Below are 15,243 nucleotides of genomic sequence, written 5' to 3'. Positions count from 1 at the left end.
AAAGTCTACCTCGACTTTCCCCTCTTTTTTTTCCCCGCCTCGAACTGGCACTATACGCTGTCGGATTTAGCGCCTTCTTTCCTTTCCCCTCCTCTACTATTCCTCCATGATTTCCAAGAATGTATTTATTTTCTAGGTATAAATAAATACATTCTTGGTATTTCATTTCACCGCGCGTCGATGGCGCCACGTAATCTGCCCATCTCATGGCTTCCTACATTGGCGAAAAGGGGGTCGGCACTCGCGGTCAACTTTGACAGATACAATAGTGCCTCTATTTCTTTTCTATCTCTATGTCTTACTCGGACCGACGCCAGTGGCGTAGCTAGGAAAATTTTAACTATGCAAACAATAGAAATTGCGCCCCTTCCCAGGTGGTCAGAATTATAGGAAATGGAATATAAGTGAAACCATAAGTGGATCATTCTCTCTAAGTATACAAATTCCGGGTCTCGGTCGGGTATCTTAGTCTGGGTTTCGTGACGTCAGAGCTTGTATAGGGAGCAAACTCCAGAGATTAATTTTTTGAAAATATTTCGGCGGTGGCGCCACCGAGTGGTCAAGACGGCAACTAAAGGGGCGTTTATTGAACAAAACTCTACACTTGGATCTGAAACTGACCTTGAACAAATATGGTACAGTTTTTTTGGGGGGAGAAATTCAAAGAGCCAACCCCGAAATTTCTCTCTCACGGGCACTCGAGGCACGTTTCAGACGTGAGACGTACCATAAGAGATGTATGAAACGTTAGATTCGGCAGTATAAAGAAGTTGAGGTGATACACAGTATAGGGTGGTTGTAAAGGGCTGCCAGACCGACCCTGACAAAGACTCTAGTCATAGGTAGCATAGCGTTTTGTCTACTTAGAGAGAATGATCCACTTATGGTGAAACTTTAGTTATTTTTTAATAACTATAATCTTTTATTGTACAATAAATATTGTGTAATTCGAAACCAACTTTATAGTGTTACCTTCCTTGCTTTGATTCACGAAAATTTGTCAATAATATCGTTTAAGTTGTTTTTTTCGTTTGTTCTCTCTCGATAACTTAGCAAAGCAAGTTCTCACAACCTTCCTTGGTCCCAGACATTTTTCCAGGAAGTAACCTGAATTTAATCTCAACTTAGAGATATATATAATGGAAATATAAACATTAAAAAAAACCTAAAACACAACACCAAAGCAGACCGCCAAAAAAATTTAAAACATAATTTGGCGCCCCCCGTCGAGTTGCGCCCATGGCACGCGCCATGACTGCCATACCCTAGATACGCCTCTGACCGACGCGAAATCCTTGTGAGAGCAAAAAAAGTTGCTCCGTAACATTGTTACTGAAGACAGACTTGTTTTGAGTGGTCCGCGAGCAAGTGATTCCGCCAATGGAGGACGTAACTCGCCCTCGGAGCAGGTTTTTTCTACCCAATGGAAGACGAAAAATAATTACGAGCAGTCCGCGATCGCTCGGAGCAGGCCAATGGAAAACGCTATAAAATTCCCACGCAAAAAATTCCTTCTCAATTTATAGGTTTTCCATTGGCTTAAATAAATATGTTAGTAGCCAATAGTGTGACTCCCAAAATTACTAGGATGAATAAAAAGGTTAAAATCTAACGTAATCCACCTTTTTAATGGTTGGTGGTGAAACAAACCGTTAGTGAAGATTTTTGAATGGAATAATTACTTATGAGTAATTATGTTACATATGGTCATACCATAGAAATCTCACAGGTAACTAGAATGCTGCCGCCTACGGCCGAGCCTGACGCCAGTTCGCCTTGAACCTTCAGCCAATGAGAGGCCGTAGAGTGGTTCCGCCAAGGAGGATAATAATCCTCCTTGGATCCGCTACTATAGCGGGAGATAGGTGACGTCATTCTCTCTGGTGACATTAAATTCTTGGCAGAACCACTCTTTGAGCTCTGATTGGCTGAGATCTGGCTATCGTCTGCCACGGCGTTTGGCCCATTTGCCAGTTACACGACAGCATTCTAGTTACCTATGAGATTTCTATGGGTCATACCATATAGCAAAGTTGAATGGGAAAGCAGACGAATTTAAGGTACAAAGGCTGCGAGGATGGGAACCCAAATCCTGTAGTCCAATATTCTTAGTAACTTCAATACATTCTTGGTATTATAAAATATTACATGAACAAGGCTTTAAAGCAAGTGTCGGCTCTATCGTTGCCCTCTGTATTTTTGATTGGGTCTATGTAACGAAGATGGCTATGATTGCTTAGATCGCCGGGAAGGTGCTTCCATCTATTATCGACTTTCAAAAACGTTTTGTCATTTATTTGAAAGTCGAAGATTACGTGATTGAAACACGTGGTTGTGGAAAAGCCAATCCAAGCTAAGTTAACTGCGCACGTGATTACGCAAAGCCAATTAAAGGAAGAGGTACGTCGAGGCACCTACTTTTGAGGGAATAATTTGCTTGCTCAACTTGTTTCAATTTCCACTAAACTCTACGTTAGTGACATCTTTCGCTCGCCAATGATACTAACCTTAAAATAGGAGCCGACACTTGCTTTAAGACTCGTGATGGGAGGATTCAAATGTACAGGACATTGAAAAATTCCCGCTTTTAAACAACGCAACTAGCGACATGTAGTAGATGAATTACTTGTGAACTTTCATACTGTCCAAACTTAAATTATAGGACTAGTTCAAAGAACCATCACTAGATTATGGTAAAATTATGTTAAATATTGAAAAGAAAATTTTAACAACAAATCTCATAGACTGCCGGCAGATGCCAGGTCTCACTGCAAGAAACTGAATCGCGGAGATAACCGCATCAGTGGGAAACTTTCCTTATTATCGGTCTAGCGCTTCGCTCGTACAAAGGTCGCCGTACCCGGCGTGTTAGCGGCGGAGAGCTTTTTTCCCGGGACAATATTTTACTTACTGGGCGTGAAACCCCGGAAGGTTTTATCCAATCACGCCGAAGAAGGACTCGTAAACTCTTGACTTCGTTTGTGAGTCAACCCCCTGCTTTTTGAAAGCTTAGATCGGCGGAATTTTTTGGACGAACGATTCGGATATAAGACCAGTTAGGCCTCTGCTCCCCCCGAAAGTTTTTTTGTAAACGGAAGTATTTCATTTCCCCCCTCTGTATAATAACCCAAAACAAGTTATATCAAAATGAAAATTAGGAAGGAGTCCGATTCAGCTCCAGATTCCGATCGATCTCCGGTCGCAACAGTACAAATAGTGAGCTGGTTTCTTGGTAGATTAGCAGTTATGGCCAAGTCGCTGTTCTGTAGCAGAATGTTTGTTAACATGGGACAAATATGCGTGAATATTGTGCTATCGATATGGACCTTTTTGAAAGACGTTTGGGAATATCTAGTGGTTGCGTATCTGACAGGAGATCGTGACATGAAGTGAGTTTTAAATTTTTTTTTATTTAAACCGCGCTATTTTTAGCAATACGATTTTGAAGGTTATTCACTCTGTAAGGAAAGTAGTTCAATATTTCTGTAATCAGCTGTGACACGCTGCAGTCCTGTTTACAGGACGTCGAAGTTTAAGTACAGCATTGTAGAACTAGCAAAAACCAACTTTACCACGAAGATTGTAGGTTAAAGTTGGGTGCGAAAATAGCTAGGAATATTTTTAAATAAAAAAATATTATTTGAGGTGCTTTTCCAATCATACAAGTTAATTAAGATACTATTTTAACCTTGATATTATGTCGTTATCGTGTAACGGGTTTATCGCCACATTTCGTTTGTCCGTTAATATTTATCGGTTATCTTTCTGTACTCCGCTGATTACATAATAATACGTATTTAATATGATTTTGTAACGGGTTTAATTGAGTTGTAATATAGGGTAGTCTTAATTGGCAAATACCAATTATGTTTCTGTCACAGATATATACTTAAGCAGAATATTTCATTTATGTTCAAGACGCTTATTTTAATAACAAATCTAACAGTTTCTGAACTTCTCACGTGACTTGGTACAAACTAATTTTAGGCAAATCGACGTAATAGGTTAAAACTATTAAGTCTTATCCTAAGCCTTCTGGTATTACACTACTACCAACTATCAGAGTAGTAGTCCCAGTAAAAGTGTCGCTCGAAATTGGCCACCGAAACCAAATAAAGAATTGTAGTCGGTAGAAACAGTAAGTTATTTAAAATAAAGGTCAATTTGAGCCAGAGATTCGAACAATAAACCGGTCCATTGTTGAAAGCTCCGACTGAAACTGTTTTTAGTGTTTCCTTAATGCATTAAAGTACATTGTATTATCATAAGTTTACAATTTATGTAAGTGTGTTAGCCCCTATCTTTCGCGTGTAAAACGTTTCCTGAGAGCCATTTCTATGACGACACATTTAAGGTGTTCTAGGCCTAATATGTGCTCTGTTCGAATCTTCATCGTCACAGTGAGCGCGTGCAGGAAGCCGTGCCAAGGCGTAAGCACAGTTTCGTGATAATTGGTTCTTTAGTTACTCATTTGTCTCGCTAGAGGCGCTTGTTCGTTTTTTTTAGTAAGAGTTTAATTTTCCGTGAATCGACACAAATATCAATAATTATTGTGACCAACTGACACACTTATGAAAGTGTATTATACGCTTATGGTAGTAGCTGATGTGAAAAAAATGAAATTTATGAATCGACCAGAGAATGAGGTATCAGGGCCCCCAGAGGTCCTTTAATTCCTATAAAATCCTATATTTTCAAAAAAGGCCTATAACATCCTATATTTTTAGCAAAATCCCCAAAAAGTCCTATAAAATCCTATATTTTCAAAAATGTCCTATAACATCCTATATTTTTAGCTAAATCCCCAAAAAGTCCTATAAAATCCTATAATGTATAGATGTTGTTTTTAAATGCATAAAGTTAGTAAATTAAATAACATATATAGTCCTATAAAATCCTATAATTTTGAAAAATAGTCCTATAAAGTCCTATATTTTTAGAAATATAATCCTATTTTCCCTATAAAAAAAATTGATAGATTTGAGTGATTATAGCTACCCTCAAATTTTTAATGATTTTGCCAAGAAACAAAATTAATAATATCAATAAAATCGAGAAATTCATTAAAGGGAATATAACCTCAGGTTTTTTGGTGTGGAACACCAACACTTCGTTCAATTCCCACTCCCTCCTATGGCTTCAGATATTTTTGGCGCTGGTTAGTGATTTCCCGCCAAAATTGTTAACATAAAAAACCTTAAAAAAGACTTGATGTTATATTCCCTTTAAATCAAATAAACAACAACCTAGCCACCAAAATCGTACCAAATTAGCTCAAAAATTTAAAATAAGCGAAACCTTTAAAGGTTAAACTTAATAATTCCTTAAAATTCTTCAGAAAATTATTACTGGGAGTTAGAAATAAAAATTTTCAGTATAAATTACCATGCTTTGCTTGCTTTAAGAAATGAAATACTGCCCAAAATCCGGGCGCCGCGAAATATTTCCAATCTCGACTAAAATTTATATGTTCGATTTTTAAAAAAAAATCCCTTATTTTTGGGGCTATTTTAAAACCACCCTCCTCCAATCAGATTTCCTCGCAAGAAATTCGTGTGTAATAATTTAGAGGTTACGTTTCGAAAGACGACTGGGACACGAAACCGCGAAGTGTAAAAGTGGTACTACTGAATCCCTTGCGATGTGGTTCACCTAGTTTGTGAAAACTAACGGTCGAATACGTGTAGGAAAAAAGTATTCCGGTTTTAGCGACTTTACCTACGCAAGATACTGTAGCTGTACGAGGCCGTTATTTTGAAATCATACAGAGGCAGAGCTCGACAACATAACGACGCATTCAACACCCAATTTTAAAACCATTTTATTTTAATATCATCAATTAAACAAGACATTAAACGGTTCGTCTAATATCCCGGCATTTTTAATGTTCAATTTATCGATAAAAAAATTCAACAGTTAGTCTAATAAAAAATTCAACAGTTCGTTTAATTTCCCGTCATTTATACTGTTTAATTTATCGATAAAAAGTTCAGTAGTTCGGGTAATTTCCCGATAATTTTAATATTAAATTTATCGAAACAAAATTATACTGCTCGACTAATATCCCGACATTTTTAATGTTAAATTTATCGATAAAAAAATTGAACAGTTCGTCTAATTTCCCGTCATTTTTACTGTTGAATTTATCGATAAAAAGTTCTGTAGTTAGGCTAATGTCCCGATAATTTTAATATTAAATTTATCGAAACAAAATTATACTGTTCGATTAATATCCCGACATTTTTAATGTTAAATTTAGCGATAAAAAATTCAACAGTTCGTCTAATTACCAGGCAATTTCAATATTAAATTTATCGAAACCAAATGATACTGTTCGACTAAAATTCCAATTTTAGTTTACATTATCGATAACATCAAATTACAAATTCTAGTCAAACAATTTTGGTACTTGTACAAAAATTAATAATCTGCTCAAGTTCATTTTTTTAAACAACATAATCAATTCATTTAATCTTAGATTTTTATGTTAATTAATTTTTAACCCTTTTCTGACGGTCTTGACAAATTGATAAATAATTTCCGTGTAGCGGTTATGTTTAGTAAAACTGAAATTAATCTTAGTTAAATTTAACAACTACTCGTAATTTATTCAGTTTTGAATTGGCATCGTATCGTGAAACCAACGAGTTTTTTAAATATAACTTTGTGAAAATCTTGTATGCAAGTAAAACATCCAATTAATTCTATTATTATTAGACAGGTTAGAGAGCTAGGATCATTGAGTTGGGAATATTAATCTAGAGATCCAATCAAATCTGCTCCCCGCGAAACAAGTTTTAGAAAATTACGAATGTGTCGTCTCCTCTAAAATGACGAGAAAACGGTATCATATGACCTTTGGCGCCATCCATTATTTTTGAAAAACAAAATCTTTTTGCCGGAAAACGCGTCTTATTTGAACGAACCATCGAGAGATAGACGGCGCCACGGGTAGAATGATAACGTTTTCTCGTCATTTGGGACGCCGATGGGAGCAGACGACAGTATTCTTATTTTTAAAAACTTGTTTCGCGAAATACTGAAATCCGACGTTTTGATTGGACCTCTAGATTAATATTCCCAACTCAATGGCTAGGATAAGGGGGTGGAATTTACCGGAAGAGGTTTTAACACGCACCGCTACACTCAGTTGTGGGAGCGACGCTATCAGTTTATCTACGTGTCACATAACAAGTCGTACAGTGAAAGAGTTTAGTAACCCATTTTCACTTGAATTTTGTCTTTCCAAATGACTGTAGAATTTTAGAGATTTTTTCCAGGGTATCTTAACAAAACCCGCTATGTTTAATTAGGACAGAAGAATTTTAATTATTATACCCAGTCGCGGGCTATCTATAATCGACTACAAGTTATTTTCTTTATTTTTGGGTCTTACCCGTTGAAGATTTTCCAATTTTTCCAAGGGGGCTCTCTTTCTACAAATACACGAAAATATATTATTTAAAACATTTACAATGAATAATTTTTGGCCGCGAATTTAACATTTATTTTTAAACACATTTTTATAAACTTATTTTGTACAATAATTAATTTTAATTATTATACTAATTTTTAAGTTTAAACTATTAATTAATTATATTTTAATTTAAATTCAAACGCGTTTTTCAACTTAGCTTTTTCGAGCATTTTTAATTAGAACTAATTCAAAATTAATAATGCTATTGGATACTTAATTTTTGAATATTAATACGAAATTAATACTGCTATGTAGGAAGATTAATTCGAAATTAATACTGCTATGTAGGAAGATTAATTCGAAATTAATACTTCTATATAGGAAGATAAATTCGAAATTAATACATATATAGGAAGGTTAATTCGAGATTAATACTGCTGTATAGGAATTTTAATTTTAGATTAATACTGCTGTATAGGAATTTTAATTTAATACTGTTGTCAGAAGATTAATTCCAAATTTAAATCTGGAGCCCGAAACTGAAGTGAACCGACGATATTTCGACATTGCTATTCTAAAAATCTATCAATAAAATTTCAAATAATCTTAAAGTGATGAAACGGCTATCTCCGCTGTTTGACCTCCGTTTTCAGTAAATAAATCTCTTCGTGAACGTACTTGAAAGGAAATGCTACTCGTGTTCCATGGCGTTAAAAATTAATAAGACACTTTCTAAGTTTCGAGTATTTTACTTAAAGGAAATTTACAAGAATTGTTTAAGGTAGAAAAAAATATAATTGAACCGTGTGGAATAAGGTTTTTCGACCTTGAATTTCTAGAAACAACAGGCAGGTATGAAAACGTTAAGATTAATTGGCGCTCTTCATTGGTATTAAAGTTATAATTGTTAGACGAGCAGCATCGTCCAGTTCCATCCGGTTTTACTCGTTTCAGTAGGGGCTTTATTCATTTTAATTAATTTTTAGTTCGATCGGATTTTTATTCATTTTAATTAATTTTTAGTTCGATCGGATTTTTATTCATTTTAATTAATTTTTAGTTCGATCGGATTTTTATTCATTTTAATTATTTTTTAGTTCGATCGGATTTTTATTCAATTATTTTTTTAGTTCGATCGGATTTTTATTCATTTTAATTATTTTTTATTTCGATCGGATTTTTATTCATTTTAATTATTTTTAGTTAGTTCGATCGGATTTTTATTCATTTTAATTATTTTTTAGTTAGTTCGATCGGATTTTTATTCATTTTAATTAATTTTTAGTTCGATCGGATTTTTATTCATTTTAATTAATTTTTAGTTTGATCGGATTTTTATTCATTTTAATTAATTTTTAGTTTGATCGGATTTTTATTCATTTTAATTAATTTTTAGTTTGATCGGATTTTTATTCATTTTAATTAATTTTTAGTTCGATCGCATTTTTATTCATTTTAATTATTTTTTAGTTAGTTCGATCGGATTTTTATTCATTTTAATTGTTAGTTCGATCGGATTTTTATTCATTTTAATTATTTTTTATTTAAAAGATCGGATTTGTTATTTTATTATTTTTTTGATATAAATAGTATATATTTTTTCAACTCCAATTATTAATTTTAATTGATTTTCTAATCTGAATTTTAGTTGATTTTGAAATTGATTATTAATTTTAGTTGATTATCAAATTGATTATTAATTTTAGTTGATTATCAAATTGATTATTAATTTTAGTTGATTATCAAATTGATTATTAATTTTAGTTGATTATCAAATTGATTGTTAATTTTAGTTGATTATCAAATTGATTGTTAATTTTAGTTGATTATCAAATTGATTGTTAATTTTAGTTGATTATCAAATTGATTATTAATTTTAGTTGATTATCAAATTGATTATTAATTTTAGTTGATTATCAAATTGATTATTAATTTTAGTTGATTATCAAATTGATTATTAATTTTAGTTGATTATCAAATTGATTATTAATTTTAGTTGATTATCAAATTTGATTATTAATTTTAGTTGATTTTGAAATTTGATTATTAATTTTAGTTGATTTTGAAATTTGATTATTAATTTTAGTTGATTTTGAAATTTGATTATTAATTTTAATTGATTTTGAAATTTGATTATTAATTTTAATTGATTTTGAAATTTGATTATTAATTTTAATTGATTTTGAAATTTTATTATTAATTTTAATTGATTTGGAAAGTTTATTATTAATTTTAATTGATTTGGAAAGTTTATTATTAATTTTAATTGATTTGGAAAGTTTATTATTAATTTTAATTGATTTGGAAAGTTTATTATTAATTTTAATTGATTTGGAAAGTTTATTATTAATTTTAATTGATTTGGAAAGTTTATTATTAATTTTAATTGATTTGGAAAGTTTATTATTAATTTTAATTGATTTGGAAAGTTTATTATTAATTTTAATTGATTTGGAAAGTTTATTATTAATTTTAATTGATTTGGAAAGTTTATTATTAATTTTAATTGATTTGGAAAGTTTATTATTAATTTTAATTGATTTGGAAAGTTTATTATTAATTTTAATTGATTTGGAAAGTTTATTATTAATTTTAATTGATTTGGAAAGTTTATTATTAATTTTAGTTGATTTGGAAAGTTTATTATTAATTTTAATTGATTTGGAAAGTTTATTATTAATTTTAATTGATTTGGAAAGTTTATTATTAATTTTAATTGATTTGGAAAGTTTATTATTAATTTTAATTGATTTGGAAAGTTTATTATTAATTTTAATTGATTTGGAAAGTTTATTATTAATTTTAATTGATTTGGAAAGTTTATTATTAATTTTAATTGATTTGGAAAGTTTATTATTAATTTTAATTGATTTGGAAAGTTTATTATTAATTTTAATTGATTTGGAAAGTTTATTATTAATTTTAATTGATTTGGAAAGTTTATTATTAATTTTAATTGATTTGGAAAGTTTATTATTAATTTTAATTGATTTGGAAAGTTTATTATTAATTTTAATTGATTTGGAAAGTTTATTATTAATCAAAGAGTCAAAGAAGTGTTAGTTCTTCAAGTATAGTCACAGAAAATAAAAAGTTAATCTTTTAATCTGGACATCTAATTTTGGTACTTTAATTTTTGTAACTCAAAATTAAATTTTAGTTAATTAGAAACAGTATGTATAGTTAAAAAGAATTAACACAAGCGAAAAACAGTTTAAAAAATAATATATAAACCAGTGTCTTAAAAAAACCTGGTTAAAACCGATTTTTCAACATTGTCATTATCCCTAAGTGTAAAGTAATATATTCTGGTTTCAAGGTAATATTAGCTTTAATATTTATGTGAACACAAATGTTTCGAATATTATCCGCTTCCTCTTATGGCTTTTGATATTATCGACGCTGCTTAGTGGTTTGTTGCGAAGATGTTGGGGGGTCTCTTTAAGTTGCGTAATTTTTCGGTAGAGGCACTCATGACGTTAATATTTTGTCTCTTCACGCAGTAATGATTTCAGCTAACTGTTATGGAGCCGAATAACATACTTATTCTAGCAGGTTTTGATTTTTACCAAACGAAATAAGGTTTAATAGTAAACAGTGTTCGTAAGGGGTAAATGGCAGGTGTCAAATATTGGTAAATATGTGACCAAATATACCTTTACTGGCTAATATCGCAAATCATTTTATCCCAAACGAATTGTGATTTAAAAAGAAACCAAGATTTGGGTTACTTTTGGCAAATATTTTTACGCGAGTTGCCAGAATATGGAATCCATACTTCTACTTGGAATGCTTATCCTACCGTATCGCGTATGGTAAGATCACTCTGACGGCTTTGGCCCACCTACGAGATAAACAAATCTCCTTCAGCTACTCTAATACCCAAGGCACCAACTTAGACCCAAGTCATCAAGCGACTTTTAAAACCATTAATTCAGGTGGCCGGGTTACAATGCGTAGGTTGGTGGTGGCAAGCCCTGCATGCCAACAGCTCCCTACACTATTACCGTTAACCTCAACAAGTTTTTATGGAAGGGGAAACCGAAGAGCTCTGGCGAAAACCCCTTAAACAAGTGGGGAGAGAAGTTCCAAACTCAACGCAGAAGGAGTTGTTCCGAGTTTTCACACCCACTTATTCTCGCTCTCCCTTCTCAGTCTCTCACGTAGTTGTTTGTTAAGTTAACAAAGTGACGTCAAAAAAACCGTCAGCCACATCGAGACGAAAATCTGTCGCTATAAGCATTCCAAGTATAGGTATGAATTCCTGACTACATGTATAGCTTAATCTAGGTATTTCCGGCTATTTTTAAAGAAATAACAATTTTTCTGGTTATTTGCATCATTTTAATGCAATATATTATTATTAACCACTATTTGCTGGTTAATTATTCTAAATTAATTAATTTAAATGCTAAAATGGTATTATAGCTTTTTGGTGGTCATTTTGAATTCAATGGTGACGTCAGTCTCCGGAAGTGGTCTTTGGTTGCTATAGCAACGTCATCCATTCAAAGGCAAATGTCCTTGTAAGCGTGATTCAATGAAAAGTTATTGAAGCATCAATGTTTCCATCCGTTTTCGAAGTTTTCGCTTTCTAATATTTGGGGAAATAATGTCAAGGTTGTATTTGTACAGTCGTTACGCAAATTTAAAAAATACTTTTTTTCCTTTTTCCCTATAAAAAGCACTCGACCTAATATTTTTTATATTTTCATTTTTCGTAAATTTATGTAATTGAAATTGGTTTTATTAGATTTAAATCGTAAAAAATTCATTTTATTGATTTTTAAATGTTAAATCTTTTTTCTAGACAAATGGTTTAATAATTGATGGTCAAATATATTTAATTAAGGTTAATTTAAATTTTAGTTAATTACTAATTTTGGTAATTTGGTTGGCTCCGAATTGGCATTGCTACAGACTCCTTTTTAATTAAAAATTTTTATTAAATTTTAATTTTGATTGAATTCATTTTTTAAATCATTCGATTGAAATACCAGATTTAAATTATCAATATCGAAATTCTTATTATTATTTTTAATAAATTTAACGAACCATAAATTATTTTACTTCGAATATTTTTTCGTAACATTCAATATAGAATTACTGTCATTGCAAGAAATTTCACTTCTGAAAAAGTGCCAAAAATTGAGCCTGAATTTTGGTTTTTGAATATCGTGATTTCGTAAAGTCATACGAAATGTATGTTGCGGTTTGGGAGAGCTAATTGTCTTTGAGAAAATGTATATATATCTCCACCGTACTGAAACAGTGGGTATATATAGGTAGTTGTTGCGGTCTTGAAGTGAAGGAAACGGTCTGGAAGCTAGGTGATGGTAATTGGTGATTGGTAACGTGTTAGTAGGTTAAATCATGCGTTGGAATTAGAAAATATGAAAACTGCATTTATTTACACGAAAAAATCAAAGTTTAAATTTGGAAGGAGAACTTCTCTGGTTAGCGGGCTCGAGAGATCTGCCCAGCGTAGGACCCTGGGGACCGTCGAAAGCTTTGTTCTCCCCCTTCTTACGCCCCCGGGTAGATCCCCCTTACAGCCATCCGTTGGCACGCGGCATCCCAAAGAAGTCAAATAGTTGATTTTATAAAATGTCTTTACGCTTGCCCAACTTGTTGAAATGTTGCCCTGGAATAGTTCAGCCAATGCCTAAGAATGAGTTCATAAGCTCTTTAGTGGGAGAGAAAACGGATCCACAGCTGAAGCGGGGAGGCAACATTTCAACAAGATGGCCAAGGTTTATTTTATAAAAAGGACTATTGCTTGAGAAGTGCTTTTTACGACTCTCGGGGATGGCGGGGATGGGACGGCGGACAATCAGAAAAACTATCCCTTTTCGCGAATTGGCGAGTTTCTTGGAAATTCGACCGTTGCCCCTGCCCTACACTTTATTGGCAATGGATCATCGGTAACGGCTCCCAAAGGTTGACAGTTCATTTCAGGAGGAAAGTTGGGAGAAAATACCCTTAAAAGCTTGGAATACAATAATACAATGAAATAGAAAGTAACACTGGTTATTTTTGGCGCGAAAACAGGTAGTTATATTTTTTAGAGTTAAGCTATACCATGGCTATACGTTATTTAAGGTACAAAATGAAAATTACAAGTTTAAATAGATTTCAAAGAAAAGCGCTTTATTTGTAATACGCTTTCGCAACACTGTATAACAATTCCATAATAACTATTTCGGCTAGGAGCAACAACACAAGGAGACAGGGGCGGATCCATAGGGGATGGGGGCGATCGCCCCCCTTAGAATACTTGAAAAATCATAACAATTTTTGAAGTTATTGAAATATATTTAGACACTAGAGTATACTAGACTTTCTAGTTGTAGAAAGTACTTCGTTTAAGCAAACGAAAATGAGAGCTCCACGTTACATTTTCACGCTCCATATTGGCTTCGAGCTTAGAAACGATAGCGCCATCTACTTTAATACCTGCCAACTAAATTTGTGAAGAAATAGCAGACGACTTTTGAATGCCCATGATCGCCCCCAGGGTTGGCCAAAAACCGGCTTTTTTTGAAATTGAAAAATCCAGTATGGTTAAAACTGGCTGTAACCGGTGGTTTAAACCGGTTAAAACCATTAATAAAAAATGATCAAATTGCTTAAATCAAGCCCTCATTGCTCAAATTTCCCGATTTAAAAATTACGTTTTTGCGCGTGACAGTACCTTTACATTGTGAGGTATAGCAGACTTATTTACCCGCTTTTATACCCTAACATGACAGCGTATTTTCACGCGCAAAATTAATTTTAAGATACCCTAATTGCTTATATGTTAGCTCTCATTACTTGCGACAAAAAGTGAAGGTTAAGTTTTGTCAATGTTTCTAATTAATTTCTCAATTTTTTTTTTATAAAAAAGTGGTTTTAACCATGGATTTTATTTGGTGGTTAAATCCGGCTTAAACCAGGGTGGTTTAATCTAGTCTGGCTGGCTTTTGCCAACCCTGATCGCCCCTCCTTACTTGATGGCCTGGATCCGCTCCTGCAAGGAGAACGCAGCTAGCCTTTAAACACGCTAACGCAGTGTCACAAGTGTACAAATTTCATTGGATGAACCTTCACGGTAAACGTTTTACGGAATGGGGGATGACAATTTCCGAATTTTCCCCTTTCGACGCGACGGCAGCAGGCGCTATTAAAACGTCTAACCAATTAAATATGTACGCAAGAAGATACACGACTTTTGACGGGTGCGGTCTCCTTGTGTGGGGTGCTATGTTTCTTGCTCTTAGATTTCAGCGGGACTAAAAATGAAAAATTCTTATTCCTCGTGCTATTGAAAAGGGTACTATGGAAACAAAATATCGTGGTCGCGAGGCACGAGCTCTGTATAGATCGTCGAAGCCAGCAATGCCCGAGGAATTCTCACAGCGATAAATTGGACGCGATTTTCGTCACTGAGTTGAAAGCGACGTTATTTACGTCATATCCAGTGAACAAGGTTTCATCATGGACCGAAAATTTGTGGGGGCTCACTTTTCCAGATATTTTGACATGGTAGGTGTGGCCTAAATCGGAAGGCTTACTGAGGTACATCAGCCGCTTCGAAGCGCCTCAAGAATTCTGTTGAACTATCACTGCGAGTTGAAATGAAATTGATTCGAATAATGCAAGCAGCAGGGAAATGCGAACGTTAAGGTTTGGGTTCGTGTGATAAATAAAAAAGGACTTTGTAAACAAATCGAGGTAACCAGCGTAAAAAAGTGAACTTAAACAGTATTTAATGTCCATGCTTGTCAGGGTTGGCAATTTTTTGATTTTTTAAAAAAAAATCAAATAAATCGATTTATTTGATT

General features: G+C 33.1%; 1 protein-coding gene across 1 annotated transcript in view; it reads left to right on the top strand.

Moving 5' to 3' along the window:
- Window positions 1–2,850: 2,850 nt before the first annotated feature.
- Fatp1 (Fatty acid transport protein 1) overlaps window positions 2,851–15,243 on the top strand; it is a 74,091-nt gene continuing 61,698 nt past the window's right edge. Inside the window, exon 1 of the mRNA XM_090174468.1 lies at window positions 2,851–3,389. Within this exon, the coding sequence (XP_090030594.1) occupies window positions 3,148–3,389 (242 nt within the window). The 5' untranslated portion in view covers window positions 2,851–3,147. The remainder of the gene's footprint in view (window positions 3,390–15,243) is intronic.

The sequence above is a fragment of the Leiobunum rupestre genome, chromosome 5 (genome assembly GCF_980474605.1).
Source record: "Leiobunum rupestre chromosome 5, qqLeiRupe1.1.hap1, whole genome shotgun sequence".
NCBI classification, from domain to species: Eukaryota; Metazoa; Arthropoda; class Arachnida; order Opiliones; family Sclerosomatidae; genus Leiobunum; species Leiobunum rupestre.
Note: the sequence above shows the minus strand (reverse complement) of the source record. Positions and strands in the feature narration are given on the sequence as shown.